Source organism: Trichechus manatus, unplaced genomic scaffold (assembly GCF_000243295.1).
Source record: "Trichechus manatus latirostris isolate Lorelei unplaced genomic scaffold, TriManLat1.0 scaffold00256, whole genome shotgun sequence".
NCBI classification, from domain to species: domain Eukaryota; kingdom Metazoa; phylum Chordata; class Mammalia; order Sirenia; family Trichechidae; genus Trichechus; species Trichechus manatus.
In genome coordinates this window covers 850539-877333 of record NW_004444192.1, presented here as the reverse complement: position 1 = coordinate 877333, position 26795 = coordinate 850539, and the positions used below count along the sequence as shown (strand labels likewise).

The window sequence follows — 26795 nt, the reverse complement described above, 5'->3', positions numbered from 1 at the left end:
AAAAAAAAAGGTTGAGAATTTAGAGGGTTAATATGTTGTGGGGTTGTTAACCAATGTCATAAAACAACATGTGTACTGCTGTTTCATGAGAAACTATTTGTTCTGTAAGCCTTCACCTGAAGTACAATAAAATAAAAAAAAAATAAAAAAAAAACTATAGAGACAGAAAACAGAGCAGTGGCTGCCAGGGACAGGCAGTGAAGGATGGGTTGGTTACAGAGGGGCAAGAGGAAATTTTGGGGATGTTGAAACTGTTCTGTATCTTGATTTTGATAGTTACTATACAACTGTATTGTCCAAACTCATAAAACTATATACTAAAAGGGTAATTTTATTGTATATAAGTTATACTTAAATGGCTTTTTAAACAATTTAATGCAAAGTTTTAAATTTCTTCATTGGTTTTGAATTGGCCCTTCCAGTTCCTCTCAGCCTAACCCCTACGGCTCATCTCTTTTGTAGACACTTGAGGCTTTTTACCTTCCTGATGGTATTTCCAATGCTTATTTAGCTCGTCTGTAAATTGTCATACTGGGTTCTTTGTTTCCTGCCTCCCAACTTTGCTGCATATTTTATCTCCCTCTTTTGAATTGACACTGTTGGCTAGGCTCAGCTGTGCTCGATGAACAAAATGTAGGGCTACTTCACTTGTTCTTTTTGTGCCAGTAGAGGTCTGATCAGGGCAACTTATTAACTACAGTGAGTGAGGTAAGAGAAAAAGCTGATCCTGAGTCCTTATATCAATGGTTAAGAGTCTTCTGAATTGTTCCTTCTACCATGAACAAAGGACTTGGAATAATTTTTATGCTAAGAAATAAAGAGTATGGGTAGTTATTATTTAAGGGGTACTGGGTTTCCGTTAAGGGTGATGAAAGAAATGGGAAAGGAATAGTGGTGATGGCTGCACAACATGGTGAATATAATTAAGGTTACTGAATTGTACACAGAAAAGTGGTTGAAATGGAAAATGGTTTGTTATATATATTGTACCACAATAAAAAGGTTTTTAAAAAGAAAGAGGAAGGAAATGAAAGAAATGGTTTCCAGTTTTACAAAGCCTTTGGAAACCATGTCTATTCCAGATTTATAATCTTTATTATATATAAAACTGTGGTAAATAAAAACATTTGGAAGATGAACACTATAAAGAATGAGTGAAGGGAAATTAACATCAGTTGATTCTTCCATTTGGTCTGTGTGTAAGACTCGTTCACTACACACTTAATGAACAGACATAATATATGAGGGGTGGCATTGCACATGGAAAGAATATGGACTTTTGAATCTCAGTCTATCTGTTATTAGCCAAGAGATCTCAGCCAAGTTAACTAACCTTTCTGACTGAGCCTCAGTCTCCTCACCTATAGAGTAGATGGTAATACCTAGTTTTCAAGATTGTTGTAAAACTTTGATCATGGATGTTTTGAGCCTAACAGTGCCTGCCTGGCACATAGTAGATGCTCAGTAAATATTAGCTACAATTACTATTTAAAGTCACTAGAGACTAAGTTGCTAGAACCAGAACACAGAAATAAATAATACAGAGTACTTGCCCCCAAAGGAGCTTACACTTTAATGGACAAGGTAGATCTATATATAAATAACAATCAAGATAGTTACAAAGCATTATGTGGTTAGTCACAAGAGGAGTATATGAAAAGTACTTTGGGAAGGCAGAGAGAACCAGAAATACTTCACAGAGGCGGTGGCTCTAGAGCAGGGCTTTGAAGAAAGAGTGTCACTCTGACAGGCAGAGATTCAGTAACGTCCGATATAAATCACCACGTGAGTTGTCCATCCTGCAGGGAACCTCAGTGACCCTCCACGCCTACAAAAAAGATGCCTTGGCTTTCAGAGTGTCCTACTCTGGTCGCAGCTTAGCCTTCACAAACATTTGTGTCCCTGCATATGCTAGGTGTTAGGGCAGGGCTGTAAGACGGCCTGGTTTCTGGTCTCAAGGAGCTTACTGACCAATGTCCGAGGCAGAATTGTAAACAAATTATTTCAGTACCTTACAGTAAGCCCAATGTAGAGGTTAGTGAAGGTTCAAAAAATATCTGCTGTTTTCTATTACCATCATTTCATAAAAGAAGAATAGTATTTTAACACCAACCAAGTAGGATGGACATTATCTCAAGAAAACGGACATACCTATATGCTAATAATTTTTATTTTATGAATTGATACATGGTCCTTTTTCTTTTTTTGCAGTAGACTGGTGACTTTTTGTCACTGACCACATTGGTACACAAGCCTGTTTCTCAACCAGGAGCAGTATTGCCCCCCAGGAGACATTTAGCAAAGTCTAGAGACATTTTTGGTTGTCACAGCTTACAGGCTACTACTAGCTTCTAGTGGGTAGAGGCCAGGTATACTGCAAAATGTTCAGGATGGCCCCCGACAACAAAGAATTACCTGGCCCAGAATGTCGGGTAGTCCCAAGGTTGAGAAAGCCCTACCTTAGACACATTGCTTTCTTTTCAACCTCTATACCTTTGTGCAGTTCCATCCAGCTGGAATATCTTCCTATTCTCCTATAATCTTCACCTGTAAAAATTCTAACCATTCTTTAAAGCTTAAGTTAGCTGCCACTTTTTTTTAATGAAACCTTTTGTGATTGTGCCAGTGAAAATTGATCTTCTGTTTGTGTAAACATCTAATGAACTCTATTTTAAAACACTTGCATACTTGAAGGTCTTTATATATGTGTGTCTATAAAATACCTATAATGTTATTTCCACTGTAAGTGTATAGACTTCATGAAGGCATTGTTTTTATATCACCTCTAACTATTAAGGAGCCCTGGTGGTGCAGTGGTTAAGAGCTCGGCTGCTAACCAAAGGGTCAGCAGTTCGAACCTACCAGCTACTCCTTGAAAACCCCAGGGGACAGTTCTGCTCTGTCCTGTAGGGTCATTATGAGTCAGAATCCGACTCAACAGCAGCAGGTTTGGGTGTTTGTTTTTTTTAAAATAACGATTAGCATAATGCCTTGCACATAGAAGGCATACACTAAATAACTGAGTAAACTAATATGGACTTTTAAAAATGATAGTACAATAAAATTTTCCAGAAAGATATCATAAAATAGAAAAGAGATTATGATTAAAAATCAGTAGACATTACAGCCTAATAGAATATGCCCTCATCAACACATAGATAACTAGCAGCTACGTGCCAGACTGAACATAAAAAGTTACAGATTTTACAATCCACATTTTTGGCTGCTGCTTACGATAGCCTCTACCTCCATTTTCTTGAACAATTTTCTGTCCCCACCAACAACTCTCTTTTTTTATAACATTGAGTATCTCGTCAGGAGGAAATATGGTTTATTTTAATATAAATATTAAAAATTAAAGACTTTTTCCCCATATATCTTGTACTTTAGAAGAATTTGACACTGATACACACGATAGAGATCTTGACAGAAGATCAGCTCTGCTTATACCATATTTACATAAATAGATTTTTAGGATTTTTGTTTTAATAATTTAAGCACAATTTTCAATATTGTTTTAGGTGCAAAATTTCCAATCAAATGGACAGCTCCTGAGGCTGCACTGTATGGGCGATTTACAATAAAGTCTGATGTATGGTCGTTTGGAATTCTGCAGACAGAACTGGTAACAAAGGGCAGAGTGCCATATCCAGGTAAGCTTGCATTCTATTAGTTCTTGGTTATCCTATCAGTGACTTTAACTGGGGCTGGTTAGGGACAAGAATGGGGGGGGGTGGGACTTTCCTTTCTCTCTTCTTTAATTATTTGGCTTTAGGTGGACACAGCCAGTGACAGCCACGGTCCTTGAGCTAGGGCGCGCACAGGAAGTGTGTCTCAAGCTCACCTCAGCTTTTTCCCCTAGGACATTTTCCAAAAGGGCCGTTTATCTCTGCTGATCAACAACACATCTTAAATATCCTGGGCCACTGCCTCCCGGCTCCCTCCCACCTCCCACCAAGTAATTGTTTTTGTTAGTGTGACTGGTATATTTTGTAAATGTATGTTTTCCCTAATAGAATATTTTCCTTTGAGAAGACCTTTTTCACGTTTTATTTCTTCTAGCACAGCATATTTACAAACCATTACTTTAAGAAATTTATCTGTCATTAATAGAGAAAAACAATAAACATGTTTTCCTCTCAAAAATAAGAGACTTATTTAGCTTCTAGGGGTGAGGAAATTTTAGCTCACTTGAAATACAGCTACAACTGAATATTCTTTTATACTTCTCAAACTTTTCCCTAATAGTTATCCCTAGTAGTTGAGGAGAGCAAAAGCATGTAAAACCCAATCTTCCAGAAAACTGTTATGCTAAATCTGTAGTTTTGCATATTACTTAGCATATCCTTCCTCCTTAAATACCACCAGCTTTAAATCTAATGTCATCAAGTTTTATCACTTGCTGATCCTCAACATTCAAGTTCCTCTCAATAATGGCTTACCATCCGGCTCTCTGATACAATCCTATCTTAATTCATGGTCATTTTAATATACGTTTTGATTTTTCAATTACTGTCCTCCTTAAAGCTTGATTCTTGTCCTCTAGTGATCTTGTCTCCCACCCTACCTTGGCCATTCTTCCTCTTTTCATACCCTAAACCTTAACGTTACCAGTAGCTGCAACCCGTCCATAATCTGACGTTTATGCATCTACTCTCTGACCACTACTTCCCATCTTTCCAGCTAACCCAACCGCAGCAATTTTGACACTACCAGGATCATCAGTTTATTGATTCTGCAATGGTTTTATGTCCCTCACTCCCTTCATGAAACCCTCCATTCCTTAACAACTTTGAATTCTATGGTCAAGCAGTACAATCACTCTTTGCATTTATGTTTGCCCTTTGTTGTTGTTGTTAGGTATCACGGAGTCGATTTCGACTCATAGCGGCCCCATGTGACAGAGTAGAACTGCCCTTTACCCTTATCTTATTTCATCACTCTTGCTTAGCAGAATCGCATAACTAATTAAATCCAACTCTATACTCATGTGGCTAAACATGGCTGAAGAAAAAAATATAGCCATGTTAAGTAGTTTCACTTTAAATTTATAACCATGAGGAACTTCCAGTTTTCGCCACAATGGAATGGCTAGTATCCAACTTACTATCCCACTACAAATAACTACAAAAATTAAAATCTGTAAAACAACTGCTTTGGCATTCATTATACGGCAACCAAAAAGGGTCACAGTCCTTGAGATGGGGCAAGCACAAGAGATGGACCCAACCTTTACCTCAGCTTTTTCCCTGAAGGCATTTTCTAAACAGTAGAGGGCAATAAAGCCAAGAGGAAAACAGCAATCTCACTGGGCAAAGGAGTCAGAGATCTGCGTTCAGCTGCCAAGGTGCTGGAATCTGGAGAGCAGGGCCCCAGCAAGGAAGGAGTCACAGGGAAGGAGTACAAAAATTTAGCTTAAAATTCTCCTTAGCAGGAGGAAGGGGGAAGAAGGGTTAACAGTGATGGAAAATCACATTGATTAAGGGTAGGGTTGCGCAGCTGATTATTGTAATTGCTGTCCAAAAGTTGTACACCTGTAAAAAGTTGAGTTGGCAAAGTGTGTGTAGTATATTTACAATGACCAGAAGAAAAAAAAAGTAGCAGCTGCTGAGGCTGCTTATGTACAGCCAAACACCTCATGGGATTTGGTTCCTTGGTTTGGATGTTTAGGGTTATGGTTTCATGGGACATCCTAGTTAATTGGCCTAATAACGTGTTTAGTACTTCTGTTCTACATCCTAGTTCATTGTGTATTGCCTGGGGTCTTAAAAGCTTATGACCTGCCGTCCAAGGCACAACAATTGGTCTCTATTCACCTGGAATAACAGAGGGAGAAGGAGAGTCAAGAATAGGAGGATGATATAGAGTGTGTGCCTAATTGCCTCTGTGAACAACTGCTTCCTTTGCCCTGAGACCAGAAGAACTGGATGGTGCCCAGCTACCATTACTGAACATTTTTATCAAAGATTCCATAGAAGGATCCTGATCAAAGGGGGAAAAATGCAGAACAGCATTTCAAATTTTCATGGACTGTAGACTTTCTAGAGCCATGGGGGTTGGATGAACCCCTGAAACTACTGCCCTGAGATAATCTTTAAACCATAAACCAGAAATATCTCCTGAAGTCATCTTAAAACCGAACAATAGCTTAGCTAGTAAAAAAAAAAGGCCTGCCTTAAGCATTATGCTCTTTTAAGAACTATCTATATGGGATCAAATTGACAACAGCAACTCAAAAGATTACATAGGAACCTTAGAGGGCAGTGAGTTTATGTTAATGGGGGAGGAACAACTCAGAAAAGGAGGGTGTGAATGGTTGCACAACTTGAAGAATAATCAACATCACTAAATTGTACATGTAGAAACTGTTGAATTGGTATATGTTTTGCTGTGTATATTCTCATCAACAACAAAATAAATAAAGTTTAGGGGAAAAAATAGATAATCACATAAACCACCCCCTCCAAAAAAAAAAAAAAAAATCCCCTCAGGACCTTGGTTAACTCCTAATGTGCATATGCATTCTGGGAGGCCTGACAGAGAATAGCCACTAAGGAGGTTTGGGAGCAGAGCAGAGTTCACAGGCTACACAGAGTGCTGGGATGTTCTTGTCCAGCCAAGGTGCTGAGACCTTGCTGAATAGACTTTTTTTAGACCCTTAGAAAGGCCATGCTCTAGGAAAAAGGGAAAAACTGAAATAGACTTGCAATAACAAAACCTAAAACCAAGCTTTGACAAGATCTAGGTGATCTGCTGGTTATTTAATTACCTAGTGGGATAAAACTTAGCACTCTTTAGAGAAAAAATAACATGATCCACCTAATCTACAGTGTGTGATTTATAACGTCTAACATAAAATTAAAAATTACTAGACATGTGAAGAAGAGGAAGAGATAACTGGTAATCAAGAGTTAAAAGTTAGTAGTAGCAGACACAGAGATGATCAAGATCTTGCAGTTAGCAGACAAGGACTTTAAAATAACAATATTTAAATAGAAGAAAAGTTTGGCAAAGCAGATGAAAAATGGAGACTGTCAGCAGAATTGGAATCTATAAAAAAGAATCAAATGGAAATTCTAGAACTGCAAAACACAGTATATGAAATTAAGAACTCATTAGATGTATACATCAGAAGACAGGATTAGTGGATTCAAAGACCATTAACAGAAAACATCCAAAGTAATCCACAGAGAAAAAAAGAATGGAAAAAACAGAACAGAATGAAGCAAATGGGATACTTAGTCAAAAGATCTTATTTATATGTAATTTAAAGAGTCCCAGAAGGTAACAAGACAGAGAATGGAACAATAGCATTCTTTGAAAAAATGATGGCTGAAAACTTTCCAAACCTGATAAAAGACACTAACCCACAGATTCAGTCAACTCAGGAGACTATCAAGCAAGATAAATTAAAAAAAACAGTGAACTTCAAGGAGGCATATCATGATCAAATTATTAAAAATTATATATAAAAAATTATAAAAAGCAGCCAAATCTATAGACTAGGAAAAAATCTTTGGGAATGATATAACTGATCAGAGTGTAATATCTAAAATATACAGAAAACTTCCACAACTTAACAACAAAAAGACAAATAACCCAGTCAAAAACTGGGCAAGGATGTGAACAAACACATCACCAAAGAAGATATTCAAATGCCAACAGACACATGAAAAGATTCTCAATATAATTAACCATCAGAGAAATGCAAATCAGAAACCACAGTGATATACCATTTCATTCCCACTGGGATGGCCAAGATTAAAAAAAAAAAAAACGTTGGAGGGGATGTGGAGAAATTGGAACCTTCATCTATTGTTGGTGGGAATGCAAAATGATACAGCCATTGTGGAAAACAGTCTAGCAGTTTCTCAAAAAACTAGAGGTAGAGCTGCTGTATGACCCAGCAATTCCACTCCTAGATATATACCCTAGGGATTCAGTAGTGACATGAACAGACATATGCACACCTGTGTTCACTGCAGCACTATTCCCAATAGCAAAAAGATGGAAACAACCTAAGTACCCATCAACAGATGCATAGATAAGTAAAATGTGGTACATTGATACAATGGAATGCTTCTTAGCGTTAAAGAAAAATGAGTTCCCAAAACATCGTGGAACATAAATGAACTTGGAGGTCATTATGTTGAATGAAATAAGTCAATCACAAAAATACATATATATATTGTATGTTCTCACTTTTATGAAATGGACATGAACAAGTAAATATACAGAAACTAATGTTCATTAGTCATTACCAGGGATCGGGGGGAGGTAGATTTACTCTCTAGATAGGAGACCCTTGTTAGTTTTGGTGATGGGAAAGGTAACACCAAACAAGGGTGATGTGTACACAGCTTGATGAAGGTAAATGATGTCACTAAAAAGTACACAACAAAAAAGCCCCTGCTGGTAATGCTATGGCATACATAATTTTGAAGCAATAGTAAAAACAACCAAAAATATATGTGTGGGTAGATAATGTATGTAGGCATCTATGTGTATAAGTATGTATACATGGGTGTGTCTGTATAGGTGTATGTATATGTATATGCATCTGTGTGAATGTATGCACATATATTCATATATATAATAAAGCACACAGGGGGCACAGTTACGCATACTTCATAGACATAACCAAACACCTCATGGGACTGGATTGCTGTTCTCCATCCTAGTTTGGTGAGTAGTGTCTGGGGTCTTCAAAGTTTGCAAGCAGCCATCTAAGATACAACAGTTGGTCTCTCCTTGTCTGGAGGAAAAGAGAAAGAAGGAAACCAAAGATTCGAAGAAGAAGCTAGCCTACAGGACAGATAGTCTATACGAACCATGACCTCATCAACCCTGAGATCAGAAGAACTAGATGGTGCCTGACTACCATTACGACTGTTCTAATCAGGGCCACAATACATGGACCCTGATGGAACGGGAGAAAAATGTGGAACAGCCTCAAATTTAAAAAAACAAAACAAAAACCTACTGGATTGGTTGAGACTAGAAGCCTACCCGAGACTATTGCCTTGAGATAACTCTTTAAACCTTGAATTGAAACTAAACCGCGAGGTTACCTTTTAGCTAAATGACAAATTGGTTGAAAAAATAATGATATTGCCCATAAGTACTGTGCTCCTTTAAAAAATCACCTATATGAAACCAAACAGTCAACAATTACTTTAAAACAAAGATGAGAACGTAAGGGGGCGGGGAAACTAGATTAATGGAAACCAACAACCAGAATGGAAGTGAAACTGTTTATGCATTGTGAAGAATGTAACCAATGTCACTGAACAGCTTGCATAGAAATTGTTGAATGGGAACCTAAACTGCTGTGTAAACTTTTCACCAAAAACCCAATAAAATATTATTATAAATAAATTTTAAAAAAACCCAGCCAGAGGAAGGTGGTATACTATCTTCACAGGAGCAACAGTTAAACTGACAGCTAACTTTCCAACAGCACGTGAAAGCCAGAAAATGAAATGATGTCTTTAAAGTGCTGGGGAAAAAGCTGTTGATTTAGCATTCTATGTTCTTCATAAATGAAAAAAGGTACTTTCATATTTAAAAAAAAAAAAATCTAAATTTGTCACAAGTGCACCTACACTACAAGAAATACAAAAGGGAGTTCTTCAAGCTAAAAGGAAATGATCGTATATGGAAGCACAGAACTGCAGGAAGGATATGAGAAGCACCAGACAGAGTAAATATAAATGAATAGTGACTATTTAAAACACCATCAATAAAAATGTCTTAGCAAATTTATAATGTACATGAAAGAAAACTAAGACAATAACAACAGAGAGTAGAGGGGGTAAGAAAGTAACAGGTGAACTTCTCAGTTTGTTTGGGAAGTGGTAAAAGTACTTAGAGTATAATAAGTCAAAGAAGAATACTGTAATGTCGAGGATAAGCGCTAAAAGAATTATAAGAGGGTAAACTTAAAAAAAAAAAAAAGAAAACTTAGAACAAGGAACAGATGAGACAAATACTACTTAAAAAACAGGATGGTAGAGTTAAACCCTGGTAGGGCAGTGGTTAAAAGCTACGGCTGCTAACCGAAAGGTCACCAGTTCAAATCCACCAGCTGCGCCTTACTTACAGAGCAGTTCTACTCTGTCTTATAGGGTTGCTATGAGTTGGAATCACCTCGATGGCAATGGGTTTATATCCATAATTGGAATCCCTGGGTAGAGCAAGTGGTTAACACACTTGGCTGCTAACCAAAAAGTTGATGGTTCGAGTCCACCCAGAGGCACCTCAGAAGAAAGGCCTGATCTACTTACGAAAAATCAGTCATTGAAAAGCCTATGAAGCACAGTTCTACTCTGACACACATGGGGTCACCATGAAGCGGCGACAACTGGTTTTGGTTTTATATCCATAATTACAGTGCCTGTAAGTGCACTAAACACTCCAGTTAAAAGACAGAGATAAGACTGGATTTTAAATACACACAAATACTATATATAAGAGACCCATTTTAAGTATAAACATGTTGCCATCGAGTCGATTCCAACTTACGGCAACACTATAGGACAGAGTAGAACTACCCCATAGGGTTTCCAAGGCTGTAATCTTTATGGAAGCAGACTGTCACATCTTTCTTCTGTGGAGCCGCTGGTGGGTTCAAACCGGCAACCTTGCAGTTAGCAGCCAAGCGCTTTAACCGTTGCAGCACCAGGGCTCCTCATTTTAAGTATAAGGACACAAAGAGATTGAAATTAAAAGGATGGAAAATATACAAGCCAAAAGAAAGCCTGTTTTGGGTGGTGGGGGAATCATACTCTAGATCATAGATACTTATTTTTGGAGATGGGAAAAGTGGCAACAAATGTTGGTGTAGTGAGTACAGCTTGACCAGAGTAAATGATGTCACTGAGAAGCACTCAAGAGAAAAGGATGCTTGTACTAAAGAATTTAACATACGTAATTTGGCAACAACTCCAACAAAGACCAAAAAAAAGAGTGTATGGTCACATATGTACATGTACTGGCATAGAGGTATATGGATAGGTACATACGTGTGCACAGACAGAAGTATCTGTATGTGTGTGTAAGTACAGATATGTGTGTGCAGGCGCATATATTCATAGAAAACACAACTACAGATATTTCTCAGACATAACACCTTACAAGACTGATTTTCTAGGTTTGAAGGCTTAGATCTTAGTCTTATGGGAAAACTCAGTTGGCACAATATAGTTCACAAAATTATTGTTCTACATCCTAGTTTGGTGAGTAGTGTCTAGGGTCATAAAAGCTGTGAGTTGGCCATCTAAGATAGAACTGTTGGTCTCTACTCGTCAGGAGCAAAAGAGTAAGAAGGAAACCAAAGTCTCAGAGAAAAAACATGTCTACAAGGCTAATAACCTACACAAGCCACGGCCTCATGTACCCTGAGACCAGAAGAACTAGATGAAGGCCAGACTAACCGGACCAGTTGAGACCAGAGGACGCCCAGAGACTATCACCCTGAGACACTCTTTAAACCTTGAACCGAAACTAACCCCCTGAGATCACCTTTTACCAAAACAAGAGTGGCACACAAAATGAAGGATATTACTCATAAATATGCAGCTCTACTAAAAAACCATCTGTATGAGACCAAAAGGTCAACAGTTACTCTAAAGCAAAGATGAGAAGATAAGAGGGCGGGGAAACTAGGGTACTGGAAATGGAACAACCAGAACACAAAGAGAATGTTGATACATTGTGAAAAATGTAACTAATGTCACTGAATAGTTTGTATAGAAATTGTCAAATGGGAACTTAATTTTCTGTGTAAAGTTTCACCAAAAACACAGTAAAAATATTTTTTTTTTAAAAAGCCTATTCAACAGTAGACTTTAAGGCAAGAATATTACTAGAGACAAAGAGGAACATTTCATAATGATAAAGGGCCAATTAAACATGGAAACACAAAAATTAAAAATTTGTGGCTACATAGCTTCAACTCATACAAAACAAAAATTAATAGGATTGAGATACTCTAGGTAAATATTCAGATGAGAGTCAGAATATAAACAATTTGTAGATTGCCAGTTTTTAAAGAACTAAAAGCTATCCTATATAAACATAATTATCTGTCTTCGATGGTTTCAAGAGGATTCTGAAAGAACTTTACACAGGTAACAAAAAACCAACAGCTACAGGCTCGTCTCACAGCAGGGCTATCCATTGCAAAGCAACAGCAAGCTGTTACTAGTCTTATTTTGGGACATTAACCTTGGCAGATTCAAACAGGTATGCAGTGTTTAAATTTATTGATAGAGTGCTAATATTTACCATGTGATGTTAAGTACGGACAATCTTAGAATTGATCTCCTTTTCTACTGGGGAGTAGAGGAGAGAAACCTGACTTTCTGCTCTGCTAAGAAAGTTCTATCTATTTTGAAGCTCAGAAATTTCCTTAATAATTAGTTCCCTTTAGGGTAACTTTTCTCATCCTGAAGACATAGAGTACTTCTACTACTACATTTCTGCCATATTTTAATTTCATAACTATTGGCATAAAATAATAGTTTGGATTATCAGAAAATTCTGAATGGTCAGATTTTGATAATCAGAAGTTAATTTTGTCAGGCTTAGGCTTATTTAGATTAATCAATCTTAACAATCAATTAAAATAATAGAAAAGCATAACAAAGGTTATGAACAAAAGCTTAAGAGTGATAAATAAAAGAACCTCCATTATAGTAAATCCTCACTGAATATTAATCCCCTTGCTGCTTTTTGCCCATCCCTGACAACATCTGGTTATATTTCTGTGGTTTGCAAAATGTGCTGGATTTCACTTATAAAGATGTTACCACCTACTTAGATAAAATTTCAAGTATTGGGCCCCGGAGTAATAGTTATGTAGTTTCCTTTTTTAGTAAATAAAAAAGATATATTTCTCAGAACGTATCATAACTAAAAATAGAAATAATGATTTAGCTCCATTACATTGGCTTGAGGGAATCATAGTCAATGAAGAAAAATCATTGATGGTTGATTCAAGATTGTGGGAAATATGAGGGTGGCTCCGACTATTCAACAGGCAGAGAAGTTGGTGTAGGAGATGGGAAGAATGGCGTTGAGGGCTCCATGATACAGCGTAGGGAAGAAAATGTTTATGGCCTGTGATAACACAGGGTGAGATGCTGATGAGGGAGGGGAAATAGGGAAAATTACAAAGGAGTAAGGGGAGCTTTTTCAGGAACGTGACTCGATACAAAGTTACGTAGTTAGTATATTTGGCAAAAGCAGGACTAGGACTCTTTACTTCTGAATTCCTGCTTCAAAGTTCTTTCAGACACTGTCTTGCCACTGTTCTTCATTTGTCCAATTTTGGTCATAGCTAGCTGTTAATATTAAGAAGTATCAGTATCTCAAAGGGACACCCTACATTCTTATAATGGAGTTGGCTTTGAAAGACATTTGTGTTAAAAGTAAGATTTGAGGTGGAATAAATAAGTAAGACATGTTGAAACACAAATTAGCATTTTATAAGTCTTTCTTGATATACTGTGCCTTTTAAATTTTGTTGCTTCTTTGTTGAAAGAATCATTTCACTAAACCAGCTTTTCTTCAAGTCAGTTAGAAGCTAGGGGATTTGTTCTGTTTCGCTAGCGGTGGTTGTGGTTGTTGTTTTTTAATGTTTGAATCTTGTGTGTCAGGTATGGTGAACCGTGAAGTGCTGGAACAGGTGGAACGAGGATATAGGATGCCTTGCCCTCAGGGCTGTCCAGAGTCCCTACATGAATTGATGAATCTTTGTTGGAAGAAGGACCCAGATGAAAGGCCAACATTTGAATATATTCAGTCTTTCTTGGAAGACTACTTCACTGCTACAGAGCCACAGTACCAGCCAGGAGAAAATTTATAAGTCAAGTAACCTGTTTTATATGCACAAATCTGCCAAAATGGAAAGAACTTGTGTAGAGTTCCTCACTTAATGTACAGGAGTCAAAAGAAGAAAATCTTCTTTACGCTGCATGTTTTTTATGGTAAACTGGAATTCCAGACATGGTTGCACAAAACCACTTTTTCTTTTTTTCCCCAAATGTTAAACTCTAAAGTACCAGTGATGAATTCTCCAACTTATTTCAGGGTCCAAACAAAGTAGAGCTGAGCTGTTTATGACAGTGTAAGTGATAGCTTGACAATGAAGAGCAACAATGCTACTGTTTCTTCCCCAACTCGGAATTGTTAAGGGAAATTATCATTCTAGACAGAACTTGGGAGACAAAAAGTTAGACTGTAATATAAACAATACCCGTTGCCATTGAGTCAATTCTGACTCATAGCGACCCTATAAGACAGGGTAGAACTGCCCCATAGGGTTTCCAAAGAGCAACTGGTGGATTTGAACTGCTGACCTTTTGGTTAGCAGCTGAGTTCTTAACCACTATGCCACCAGGGCTCCGTACCATAATAAAACCTAAAATTAAGAAATTTCATGGGACCAAGTAATTCCATTCCAGTTTTTAAAAATTTCTGGCATTCATTATTCTCAAAAGTTTTTTCTAAGTTGGACAGTTAGTATGCAGTTTTAATATATGCCTCCTTTTGCATGGAAATGGGCCAAGTTTTACAGAAGCAAAAAGGAATATAAATAGCATCTAAAACTTGATTAAATGTTAGACCTCGAGTGGAATTTGAAAGTATAATGTATTATGTTAATACTCATATTCATGGAACGGAAAGTAGAATAAGAAAATTTTCACTTTAATCATTTTCTGAATAGTTCAATTTAGAATAATGAAGGTAATTAGAAAGTGAGTTGATCTTTTATAAGGTTGCATTGATTAAAACAAATAAAAGCCAATATATAATTGAAATTATACTATCCAATCCAAGGGGAAAACTTTAAATCTTTAAATAGCATGAAAAGCATGACCCAGCATTTAAACAGTCCTCTTTAAAAAAAAAGAGACTTGGTACTGTGAGATGTTGCTAATATGTCTTTATGGTAATGGGTGCCACAAATACAAAACAGCACTAGATCAGGGACTTGGATGCACTTTTGCTGTTACTGAATATAGACTAACAGAGAGGAAAATGTATTTAAAAGAGATATGAGAAGAGAAAAATGGGAGAGTTTTACAGGTGGGGGATGGAATGGAATGTTTACTGTTGATGTCATAGAGTGATCAGATGGCTTTGCTGGCACTCCTCAGTTATGTATTCTAAGACTTTAAAGAGTTACAAGGTAAAAATATAAAACTAATTTTTCCCAACACACACTGAGTGGACATCCTCAAAATAGTGAAGTTTTCACACTTAGTACAGTGATACAGCTTTTACTCAGAGCATTTTTAGAACTCTAGTTTTCAAATTCCTGTTTGAATCTACATTCACTTTTTAAATATGCTTACTGGTGAGCATTTTTTCCATTTTAGAATATAGTTGGTTTGGGGAGGAAAACTTAGAATAATAACAGATAATTTTTGCCCATTTAAAGTGCAGAAGTGAAACATAAAGACTGATTTTTATGACTAACACAGAAAGAAATTCCAAAGTACAAATTTGAATAGCAGCATTACTGGTTTAAGTGGATAGCAAAGGAAAAACTGAATCTGATAAATAAAAGTCTGATATTTATGTTTTTAAATACTGTATTTTATAGTCACACTTAAATAAAGCAATAACATCTGGTCCCTGTATTTTAGGAATGTAATTTTTATCTACCATCACTTACTTGATTTAATCATAAAATTGAAAATTCTGTGCCATAGTATCTGTGTCGAAACTCAGACCATTTTAAAATGTGACAAATGAATTTCGTGCAAGTTGGCAACAGTTCTGGTACTAAAAATTGTGATTGTTTCTTATGTTTACGTAACCTGCTTAGTATTGAATCCCTCTGCCAAGAGGATCTTCTGAGGAGAGTGTCATCATTATTTACCCTTAACATCTACAGCGTGTGACATCAGATTTTTAAAGGGCTTTATGTGAACTGATATTATAATTTTTCTAAGCATTTTAAAAAAGAGAACAAAATTATGTTTATGTACTAATGCTGTTAAGAAAAATAAGCCATGAAAAGTTGATGGAATTCATTAGGTTTGAAATAAGTGGCACAGTTCCTTGTAATAACAATTGTGTAGTAAGGAAATAAAACACTAAATGTGCATTGAGTTTAAGTGGTTATGTATTTTTAAATCGCCAAGAGAAATAAACAACTTTGTACATCTGAAGATTTTTTTGAACAGCTTTTCATCTTCAGTATCAATGCAGAACTTAACCCTTACCAAAAATGGAAGTTGGCAAAAACAGCCTTCTAGCAAAAACACTTTTTTAAATGAATAATGGTAGCCTAAAACTTAATATTTTTATAAAGTATTGTAATATTGTTTTGTGGATAATTGAAATAAAAATTCTCATTGAATGCACTTATTTATCTTTTTAGTTGCTATTCATACTTTCTCATCCCGTTAAACCCATTGCTGTCGAGTCAATCCCGACTCATAGCAACCCTTTAGGACAGAGTAGAACTGCCCCAAAGGGTTTCCAAGGAGCGGCTGTTGGATTTGAACTGCCAACCTTTTGGTTAGCAGCTGTACTCTTAACCACTGCGCCACCAGGGCTCCCTTTCTCATCAGCATCTTGAAGATTGAACTAATTTTTAAGCCAAAGTATATTCTGAGTTCTTATTTTTCCATTGATAAGAATGTTCAGTTCTTTATAGTTCCTGAGCAGAGTTAAATCAGTTCTTTATTAAATTCAGAACATTATTGAACTCATTCTATGTGGTTAATTTTCATATCAGGTGAGTGACATTTTTTAGTTTTGTTTTTTTAAGTTATACCAGCAACTACAATTAATACAGAGAAACCTAAGTGATTTGGGTCAAGCTATTCACACAGAATCTAAGTGAGGACATAAGATAGAATGACCACTTTTGAAGTTAACAGATTTAATTTTTGAAAAATGTATGAGCCTTAATTCTGTGTGTGTTTGCTTTACACTTGTTATAAGTATAATGAAAATAAAATTATCTAATACTGAACTATGAATGACCAATCAAAATCATTTGCTGTTTTCAATAAGGTAGTAGTATTAATTACCTTTTAATAGTATATCTCTAGAATGGTTACTATCCTTTTTTTCTAATGACTTCATAAAAGTAACATTTAATTAATACAGACACTTCATTTAATAAACATTAAGTATTCTTATACATTATAGTAACAGTTCATCAATTTAAGAATGTTTTCCTAGTTTTGTTTGCCTTTTAATTTTGTGTGTAATTTTTTTGACATTTAAGTTGTACATTTGTATGTTGTCAAATTTATTTGATGCTTTGTTTTATACTTCATTTGGACATTATTTGGGAATAAAATGTGATGTAAGGATCTAGCATGATTTATTTCCCATATAGTTAATTTCCCAGCACCCTTTATTGGTTAGTCCATTTCCACCCATTGGTTTGGGTTCCTTCCTTTTACTATGCACATATCTGCATGTGTGTGTTGTGTCCAGTTGACTTGTCATTTCTTCCATCAACATAACACCGTTATAATTATTATCACTTTATAATGCGTTTTAATCACCAATAGGGCAAATTCCCTTTACTATTCCTTTTTTTTAAGCTTGGTATTCTGGAAACCTCTTGATGAAGTTTAGACTTTATTTTTCAAGTTACCAAAAGATTTAAGTGAGGTTTTGGTTGGAATTGCATTATACTTATAAATTAATTTGGTAAGAATTATCTTTCAAGTTAGTCTTCTCATCCTGTTTGTGAAATCTTCATTTAGAGCTCTTAGAAAGTTCTCCATGTCTATTCTCTGTGGAGTTGGGAGATGAGTCTTACCTCTTGTCTGACTACATGGCTCTAAGGATGCCATCCCAGAGCTGCTGGAGAACAGGTTCCCACTTTGTTACAAAAGAAACCAGTGTACAGAGATGAGGAACAGAGAGTATGTCCCAATGACATTTATTTCCCTAAAACCAGTTTCTCCTCTGTATTGGTAGAAAATAGGAAACTTAATAGATGTAATATCCCAATTTTGGTTATAGATATAAACTGATATAATCAAATGTTGGGTGTTACAGTTAATTAAATATTCTGTTTAATGGAAGATTCTTACCAAATATGGTTTACCAATTTAAAAAAAATGTAAGTTTAATTGAAAAACTAAGATTCCAGTTTTTAAACTGAAGTTTTGAATATTCTCAAGATCTGATAAGTTCTCTCCACTGTCCAGTTAATAGGTCTTGTGGTATTTTACATTTAATAGAATATTGTGTGTTGCTACTGTACTGAAAACATAACGGTTTTGTATAAACTGTCAATTTGATATACTCCCCAATCTGCCTTTTGTTTCAGAAGTTTCTATTTGTTTACAAACAAAAAGCCTTAGAAAGTTATCTCTAAGAAGAGGGAGGCATCATCTATCATCCTCTTTGGCCAGAAGGGGTAATCGTCCATCACCTTTTTTTCCTAATAAACTCAATAATTCATCTGAATCCAGCTTGAATTTCTGGCAGTTCCCTATCGATATACTGCGGCAACCATTTTTGAATGATTTTCAGCAAAATTTTACTTGCATGTGATATTAGTAAAACTGTTTGATAATTTCCACATTCTGTTGGATGAGCTTTCTTTGGAATGGGCACAAATATGGATCCCTTTCAGTCAGTTGGCCAGGTAGCTGTCTTCCAAATTTCTTGGCATAGACAAGTGAGCACCTCCAGCGCTGTACGTTTGCTGAAACATCTCAATTGGTATTCCATCAATTCCTGGAGCCTTGTTTTTTGCCAATGCCTTCAGTGCAGCTTGGACCTCTTCCTTCAGTACCATTGGTTCTCAATGATACGCTACCTCCTGAAATGGTTGAACATTGACCCTTCTTTTTAGTACAGGGACTCTGTGTATTCCTTCCATCTGCTTTTGATGCTACCTGCATCATTTAATATTTTCCTTATAGAATCCTTCAGTATTGCAACTCAAGGCTTGAATTTTTTCTTCAGTTCTTTCAGCTTGAGAAATGCTGAGCGTGTTCTTCCCTTTTTGTTTTCTAATTCCAGATCTTTGCACATTTCATTATAATATTTTACTTTGAATTCTCAGGCTTCCCTTTGAAATCTTCTGTTCAGCTCTTTTACTTCATCATTTCTTCCATTCACTTTAACTACTCAATGTTCAAGAACAAGTTTCAGAGTCTCTTCTGACATCCATTTTGGTCTTTCCTGTCTTTTTAATGACCCTTTGCTTTCTTCATATATAAGATGAGACTATGAGACAGTTAAACTGCTTAGCCTTGTATAAAAACAACAACAACAAAATGAATAGAAATGAGGGGTGAGGATCCTGAGCAAAGATGAGGATACAGAAGAGAAAGAAGGTATCCAGAACATGGGTAAAACAATGGAAGCTAAGTTAAATAGCTGTCTTACATCAAGTCGATTCTGACTCATAGAGACCCTATAAGACAGAGTAGAATTGCCCCATATGGTTTCCTATAATCTTCACAGGAGCAGACTGCCAAGTCTTTTCTCTCGTGGAGAGCCTGGTGGGTTCTTGGTTCGAACCGCTGAACTTTTGGTTAACAGCCAAGTGCTTAACCATTGCACCACAAGGGCTCTTAGGTAGATAATGCATGAAAATTTCCCTGTGGCAGGAATGCCCAAAAACCTTTAAGAAGCAGCTAATATTCAATTTAAGATTCATGCTTCCACTCTTACTCCCAATGTTCCTTCAAATGTGTGACAGCCTTGGGTCAGTGCTAATTAGGGCAGTAAAAGAATTGAGGTAATGTCCGGAAGGTTTGACATGGTACAAAAGGTGGGAGGGGTGGACTTCACATGTAAGAGGTTAAATGCATAGGAAATCAAGAATTCAGCAAATACGTTCAGGGGACATCTAGGTCAATTGGCATAACAAAATTTATTAAGAAAACGTTCTGCATCCTACTTTGGTGAGTGGTATCTGGGGTCTTAAAAGCTAGCGAGCAGCCACTAAGATGTATCTATTGGTCCAGATCACCTGGAGTAAAGGAGAATGAAGAACACCAAAGACACAAGGAAAGTATTAGCCCAAGAGACAGAAAGGGCCACATAAACCAGAGACTTCATCAGCCTGAGACCAGAAGAACTAGATGGTGCCCGGCTACCACCAATGACCACCCTGACAGGGAACACAACAGAGAGTCCCTGATGGAGCAGGAGAAAAGTAGGGTGCAGAACTCAAATTCTAGTAAAAAAAGACCAGACTTAATCGTCTTTGACTGAGACTGGAGGAATCCCAGAGCGCATGGCCCACGGACTCTCTGTCAACCCAGAACTAAAGCCATTCCTAAGGCCAGTTCTTCAGACAAAGATTAGACTGGACTATGGGACATAAAATGATGCTTGTGAAGAGTGTGCTTCTTAGCTCAAGTAGATACATGAGACTAAATGGGCAGGTCCTGTCCGGAAGTGAGATGAGAAGGCAGAGAGGGTCAGGAGCTGGTTGAATGGACACGGGAAATCAGAGGTGGAAAGGAGGAGTGTGCTGTCACAGTATAGGGAGAGCAACTAGGGTCACGTAACAATGTATGTATAAATTTTTGTATGAGAGACTAACTTGAATTGTAAACTTTCACTTAAAGTACAACAATAAGATTTTTAAAAAGAATTCAGCAAATACAGAAACTTGGCAGGTATGAAGCCCAAGTACTTCCAGAGATACTGAGAGGGGCACTAGATTTCCCACATCCATGGAACGGGTTCAGTCTTAAATCTTAACATCTTAAATCTTAAACGTCAAGTTAACCTGACTTAGACTCCAAAGTAAAAAATTGCCTCTGGTTGGCCTAAATGGCAATATGGATGAGAGAAATAAAAAGCAAACCTCTGTAGCCGGCCAAGAAAGGATAGACCTAGTGATCCTAACAAAAAACTGAATTACTTATAGTGGTGTTTCCCTTAAAGTTACCAAATTCCTTTTACTCACTTATAATTCCACTATTTTGAAGGAAGGCCTTGTCTCCTAAAACATTGAGAGACTATATTGTGGAACTAAAAGCAAACTGAATACATGTATTCAGGGACGGATTACCCAATAAGCAAGGTAAGCAGGTGCTTAGGGCATCAACAAAACAGGCACCAATTGTCCGAAGCAAAGACTCATAGATGCCCAGCAACTAGACACAAGGAAAAGCAAATGCCACAGTGGAAGGGAACTGGCGGGGCATTAAATAAAATTGAACCAGCTCCAGCGCATGAGAATGTGCCGAATGGAAATAAGATTCACAGAGGACATGTGGGCACCTACTCAAAAGGTTGTTTAAGCTATGAGTCCCCTACCACTTCAACACCTTTGTTAACATCTGTCTCCTACAGTCCCCTCCCACGTGATTGAAACTCTTTATCTCAGCAGTTTTCTTGAGAATATACTATTTATTTCTAATAAACGAGGTGGGGGTGGGCTCTTGAGGCTAACTCTTGTTACATTTACCTAATACGCAACTGGATCCAACATGAGCTGCTACTGGGCAAGGGATGGATTATATTGATAGATAACAGGCCTCTGATCCATTTTGAGAGAACCATCTTGTACATCCACATATGCTGATCCAACAACTCCAGCCAGGATGGCCAGCAAATATATGTGTGTGTGTAACTCATATCCCGTTTGAATGCGTGAGTAAGCAGAGGAGGGGCACCACAGATTATCAGAATTTAGGGCCCTCACATGCCTTAATCCAGCCCTGCATGTGTTTATGTCTCCTCCTATCACAAACCCCTGGAAATGATATGGGTGGTTGATTGGTTGGTTTTTGTAATCCTTACCAACGCTAGAAAATTAGAAAGGGTGCCATCAGTGCAGCAGAAATTCTGAGAAACTCCTGGAACCAGTCCAAAACAAATACAAGGGAAAACTCTTACAGACTTTTACGTGCAATTCTAGAGAGAATTCAAACTTAACAAATAAAAAGAGGAGGAGGGGCCCCAAAGCAACATTCTTTGTTGGTTTTATTCAAGAGGAATGTATGTACAATAAAATTTACCAGTTTAGGTGTACAATTAAATGAGTTTTAACAAATGCTTACAGTCCTGCAACCACTACCGCAATCGTGTTGTAGAACATTTTCGTCATTACAAAAAGCTCCATCATGCCCATTCGCAGTCAGTCCCCTCCTTTCATCCCTGACCCCTGGCAACCATAGCGCTTTCTGTCATTATAATTTTGCATTTTCTAGAATTTCATATAAATGAAATCATACAGTATGTAGTCACTTATATATGGCTTTTTTAATGAGCATAATGCTTTTGAGATTCATCATGTTGCATGTATCAGTAGTTTGTTCCTTTTTATGGCTAAGTAATATTTTATTGTGTGGATATACCACAGTTTGGTTTTGTCCATTTACCAGTTGATGGACATTTGGGTTGTTTCCAGTTAGAGGCTATCGTGAACAAAGCTGCTTTGAACATTCCAGTACGAGTCTTTAATGTGAATATAGGTTTTAATTCTCTTGAATTAAAACTGAGTTGTATAGTGCGTGTATATTTAACTTCCTAAGAAACTGCCAACCTATTTTCCGAAGACGCTATACCATTTTGTACTCCAGCAGCAATGTATGAGAGTTCCATTTGCTTCATATCCTTGCCAACACTTGGTATTGTCAGTAATTTTAATTGGAGCCATTCCAGTGAGTGTTAGTAGTATCTCACTGTGGGTTTAGTGCGCGTTTCCCCAATGACTAGTGATGTTAAGAGTCCTTTTCATAAGCTTATTTCAAATTCACATATTTTCTTAGGTGAAGTGTCTATTAAAATCTTTTGCCCATTTTCTGTACTGAGTTCTTTGTCTTCTTACTGAGTTGTAATTCTTTCAAATTCAGGATTCAAATCCTTTATCAGATATGTGTTTTGCAAATAGTTTTCTACCAATCTGTAGCTTTCTTTTTAATTTCCTTAATAGTGTCTATTGAAGAGAAGCCATTTTTAATTTCGGTAAAATAGAATTTATCCTTTTTTTTTTCCTTTTATGATTCATGCTTTTGTGTCCTAAGAAAATCTGTCTTACCCAAGTTCACAGAGATCTTCTCCTATGTTTTCTAGGAGTTTTATCATTTTAGTGCTTATATTTAATTCTATGTTACATTTTGAGATAATTTTTGTGTAAGGCTTGAGGGTTGTTGTTTTGTTTGTTTGTTTTCATATGGATGTCCAGTTGTTTCATTTGTTAAAAGACTATCTTTTCTCTATTGAATTTGCTTGTCACCTGTAAGATTTTATTTTAAAATAAGTTAAGAAATACTCAGGTTTGTCATGCATAAACTCATTTTGTTTATTGCAAACTAGTCATAGCAAAGCATGGAAATAAGAGCAAGGCACACAAATATGACCTCAGGACATTCATTTAACCCTGTGCTTGCTCATGTCAACTTTCATTTTATCCAGCCCTTCCTGGAGCCATAGCTCTGACACACAGGTGCCTTACATTCTCAGATGTGTACGTGGGTATCTGTATGCAGGGATGCGTATGCATTTTCAGAAAAATAAATGTGGGTGTTATCTAGGTATAACAGAAAGAAAAAAAAAAGACATTCATTTAGAACCAGAGAATCAAAATTAACAATTGCAATGTTAGTTCAGTGGTTAGAGTCTAGCTCTTTAGACTTCAGGCATTTATTTACCTTTCATGAGTGGTCTTGGGAAGAAGGTTTGACCATGGCTCAAACTTGGTGGAGGTACCTCATAGCTAAAGTCCAAGGGCGGTGGCAGTGGGCAGAGTCTCAGCAGGCTCTACATCTTGGTGGAGAGGTCCCTCTGCCTTCTTTCCCTGAGTAAGCCGTTGTATATAGTTTACATATAATTTTCTCACCGTGGCTTCACACAATAAGGGTCAGTGTGATGTCAAAGACCAGTATGTTACATCTTCTTTCCAAGGTTAGAGATTAGCCAACTGTTGCATCTTTTCCTCAAGGATAGAGATTAGTCGAATGTTGCATCTTCAAGGTTGGAGATAAGGGAGGTTGGTTATAGCTTACTTATGTCTCGAGGCTAGCTGACAATGATTAACTATATGTTATATTTTATCACAACACGCAAGGGCAGAGTCAACTTAAAGATTGTTTGCCACATTCTTCACATACTTCTGTTTTTCTATTTCTAAAGATGGAAATTTTCTAAACTTTCAGATGACTTGCAGGTTTCTGATGACTTATAGTTAATGGTGAGAAAACATCACAAAGATAAACATATTTTTATTTCTAAGTTCATATTTCCCTGTGCATCTGTCAGTTTCTCATACTGTGGTGGCTTGTGTGTTGCTGTGATGCTGGAAGCTATGCCACCAGTATTTCAAATACCAACAGGATCACCCATGGTGGACAGATTTCAGCACAGCCTTCCGACTAAGACAGACTAGGAAGAAGGACCTGGTGGTCTACTTCTGAAAAAAATTAGCCAGTGAAAACCTTATGAATAGCAGTGGAATACTGTCTCATATAGTGCCAGAAGACGAGCCCCTCAGGTTGGAAGGCACTCAAAATACAGCTGGAGAAGAGTTGCCTCCTCAAAGTAGAGTCGACCTTAATGATGTGGATGGAGTCAAGCTTTCAGAATCTTCATTTGCTGATATGGCATGACTCAAAATGAGAAGAAACTGCTGCAAACATCCATTAATAATAAGAACATGGAATGTACAAAGTATGAATCTAGGAAAATTAGAAATCATCAAAAATGAAATGGAATGCATAGATATCAATATCCTAGACATTAGTGAGCTGAAATGGACAGGTATTAGCCATTTTGAATCAATCATATGGTCTACTATGCCAGGAATGATAAATTGAAGAGGAAAGACATTGCAGTCATCATCATCAAAAAGAATATTTCAAGATCTATCTTGAAGTACAACACTGTCAGTGATAGGATAATGTCCTTACGTCGACAAGGAAGACCAGTTAATACGACAATTATTCAAATTTTTGCACCAACCACTAATGCCAAAGATGAGGAGATTGAAGGTTGTTAGCAACTTCTGCAGTCTGAAATTGATAAAACATGCAATCAAGATGCATTGATAATTACTGGTGATTGGAATGCAAAAGTCGGAAAAAAAGCAGAAGGACTGCTACTTGGAAAATATGGCCTTGGTGATTGAAATGACACTGAAGGTCGCACGATAGAATTTTGCAAGGCCAACAACTTCTTCATTGCAAATACCTTTTCCAACAACATAAAAGGCGATAATACACGTGGACCTCATCAGATAGAATACACAGGAATCAAATGGACTGCATCTGAAAAGAGACAATGGAGAATCTCAGTATCATAAGTTAGAAAAATCCAGGGGCAGACTATGGAACAGACCATCAATTGCTCATACGAAAAGTTCAAGGTGAAGCTGAAGTAAATTAGAGCAAGTCCACAAGAGCCAAAATACGGTCTTGAGTATATCCCACCGGAATTTAGAGACCATCTCACGAACAGATTTGATGCATTGAACACTAACGACCAAAAACCAGACGAGTTGTGGGATGACATCAAAGACATTATACACAAAGAAAGCAAAAAGGTCATTAAAAAGACAGGAAAGAAAGAAAAGACCAAAATAGATAGAAGAGACTCTGAAATTTGCTCTTGAATATAGAGTAGCTAAAAAGAAAGAAAGAAATGATGAAGTAAAAATGCTGAACGGAAGATTTCAAAGGGTGGCCTGACAAGACAAAGTAAAGTATTATAATGACGTGCAAAGATCTGGAGTTAGAAAACCAACACGCATTTCTCAAACTGAAAGAACTTAAGAAAAAATTCAAGCCTCAAGTTGCAATACTGAAGGATTCTACAGGGAAAATACTAAACGATGCTGGAAGCACCAAAAAAAGATGGAAGGAACTTCTGGCAAAATGGCACTCTAGGCAGAAGCACCACACCAACCCGCCACAGCAAAGATCCAAAAAAGTAAGCTGAACAGAGAAAATAACAATCCTGAAACCCTAAAACATCAAATGAAGAGATAAAGAACTCAGCCAAGCACCAAATGGAGTGATAAAACTGACAGAGAACGGAGAGCAAGGAGAGATTAATGCAGAGGTCCCCTACCAGCTAACGCAGTGCGGATCTGCCTTCTTGGGCTCCTACCGGAGCCCAGAAAACAGGGGGTACGAGAAAGCAGTTTCATGGAGCTTCCAGTGGGAGATCAAACAACCGGTAATTTGCAATATACGCTTTCCCACCCCCCAAACTTCTTCACCCCCACTCGGCCTCCTCTGCTTCCCGTGGCCACAATCTCTTGTCCGGGAAGCACCAGCTGCTTGGATTGCACACACCCGAACGGGCCGGCTCTCTGAGTGCCATTTGTTGGCTGCTGGTCTTCTTTTTTTCGGCTTCCTTTGATTTCTTCCTTACCTCTCACCACCTCCCTCTCCTTTTGCTCAAATACCTGGCTCCGTGCACCATCTTTCCTTCCTCCTGCGGGGCTGCAGAGCTCTGGTAATTTGTGATATATGCTTTCCCACTCCCTACCCTTCTTCACCCACACTCGGCCCCCTCTGCTTCCCGCAGACACAGTCTCTTGTCCGAGAAACACCAGCTGCTTGGATTCCACCAGCCCACACTAGCTGGCTCTCCGAGTGCCATTTGTTGGCTGCTGGTGTTGCTTTTTTTCTGCTTCTTTTGATTTCTTCCTTACCTCTCACCACCTCCCACTCCTTTCGCTCAAATACGTGGCTCCGTGCGCCATCTTTGCTTCTTCCTGAAGGAGTGTGGAGCTGCTTCCCAGTCTGGGCTGCCGCGCTGGTGGGATCCCACGGCTTTTGTTCGTTTGTTTGTTTTCTTTTCCTTTTCCTGAGTTGGGAGCCCTTTCTGGC

General features: G+C 37.5%; 1 protein-coding gene across 1 annotated transcript in view; it reads left to right on the top strand.

Annotated features, from left to right (window-relative positions):
- Window positions 1-13870, top strand: part of YES1 (YES proto-oncogene 1, Src family tyrosine kinase) — a 45381-nt gene extending 31511 nt beyond the window's left edge. The window contains exons 10-11 of the mRNA XM_004389703.2: window positions 3522-3653; window positions 13662-13870. Coding sequence (XP_004389760.1) covers window positions 3522-3653; window positions 13662-13870 — 341 coding nt within the window. The remainder of the gene's footprint in view (window positions 1-3521; window positions 3654-13661) is intronic.
- The last annotated feature ends 12925 nt before the right edge of the window (window positions 13871-26795 follow it).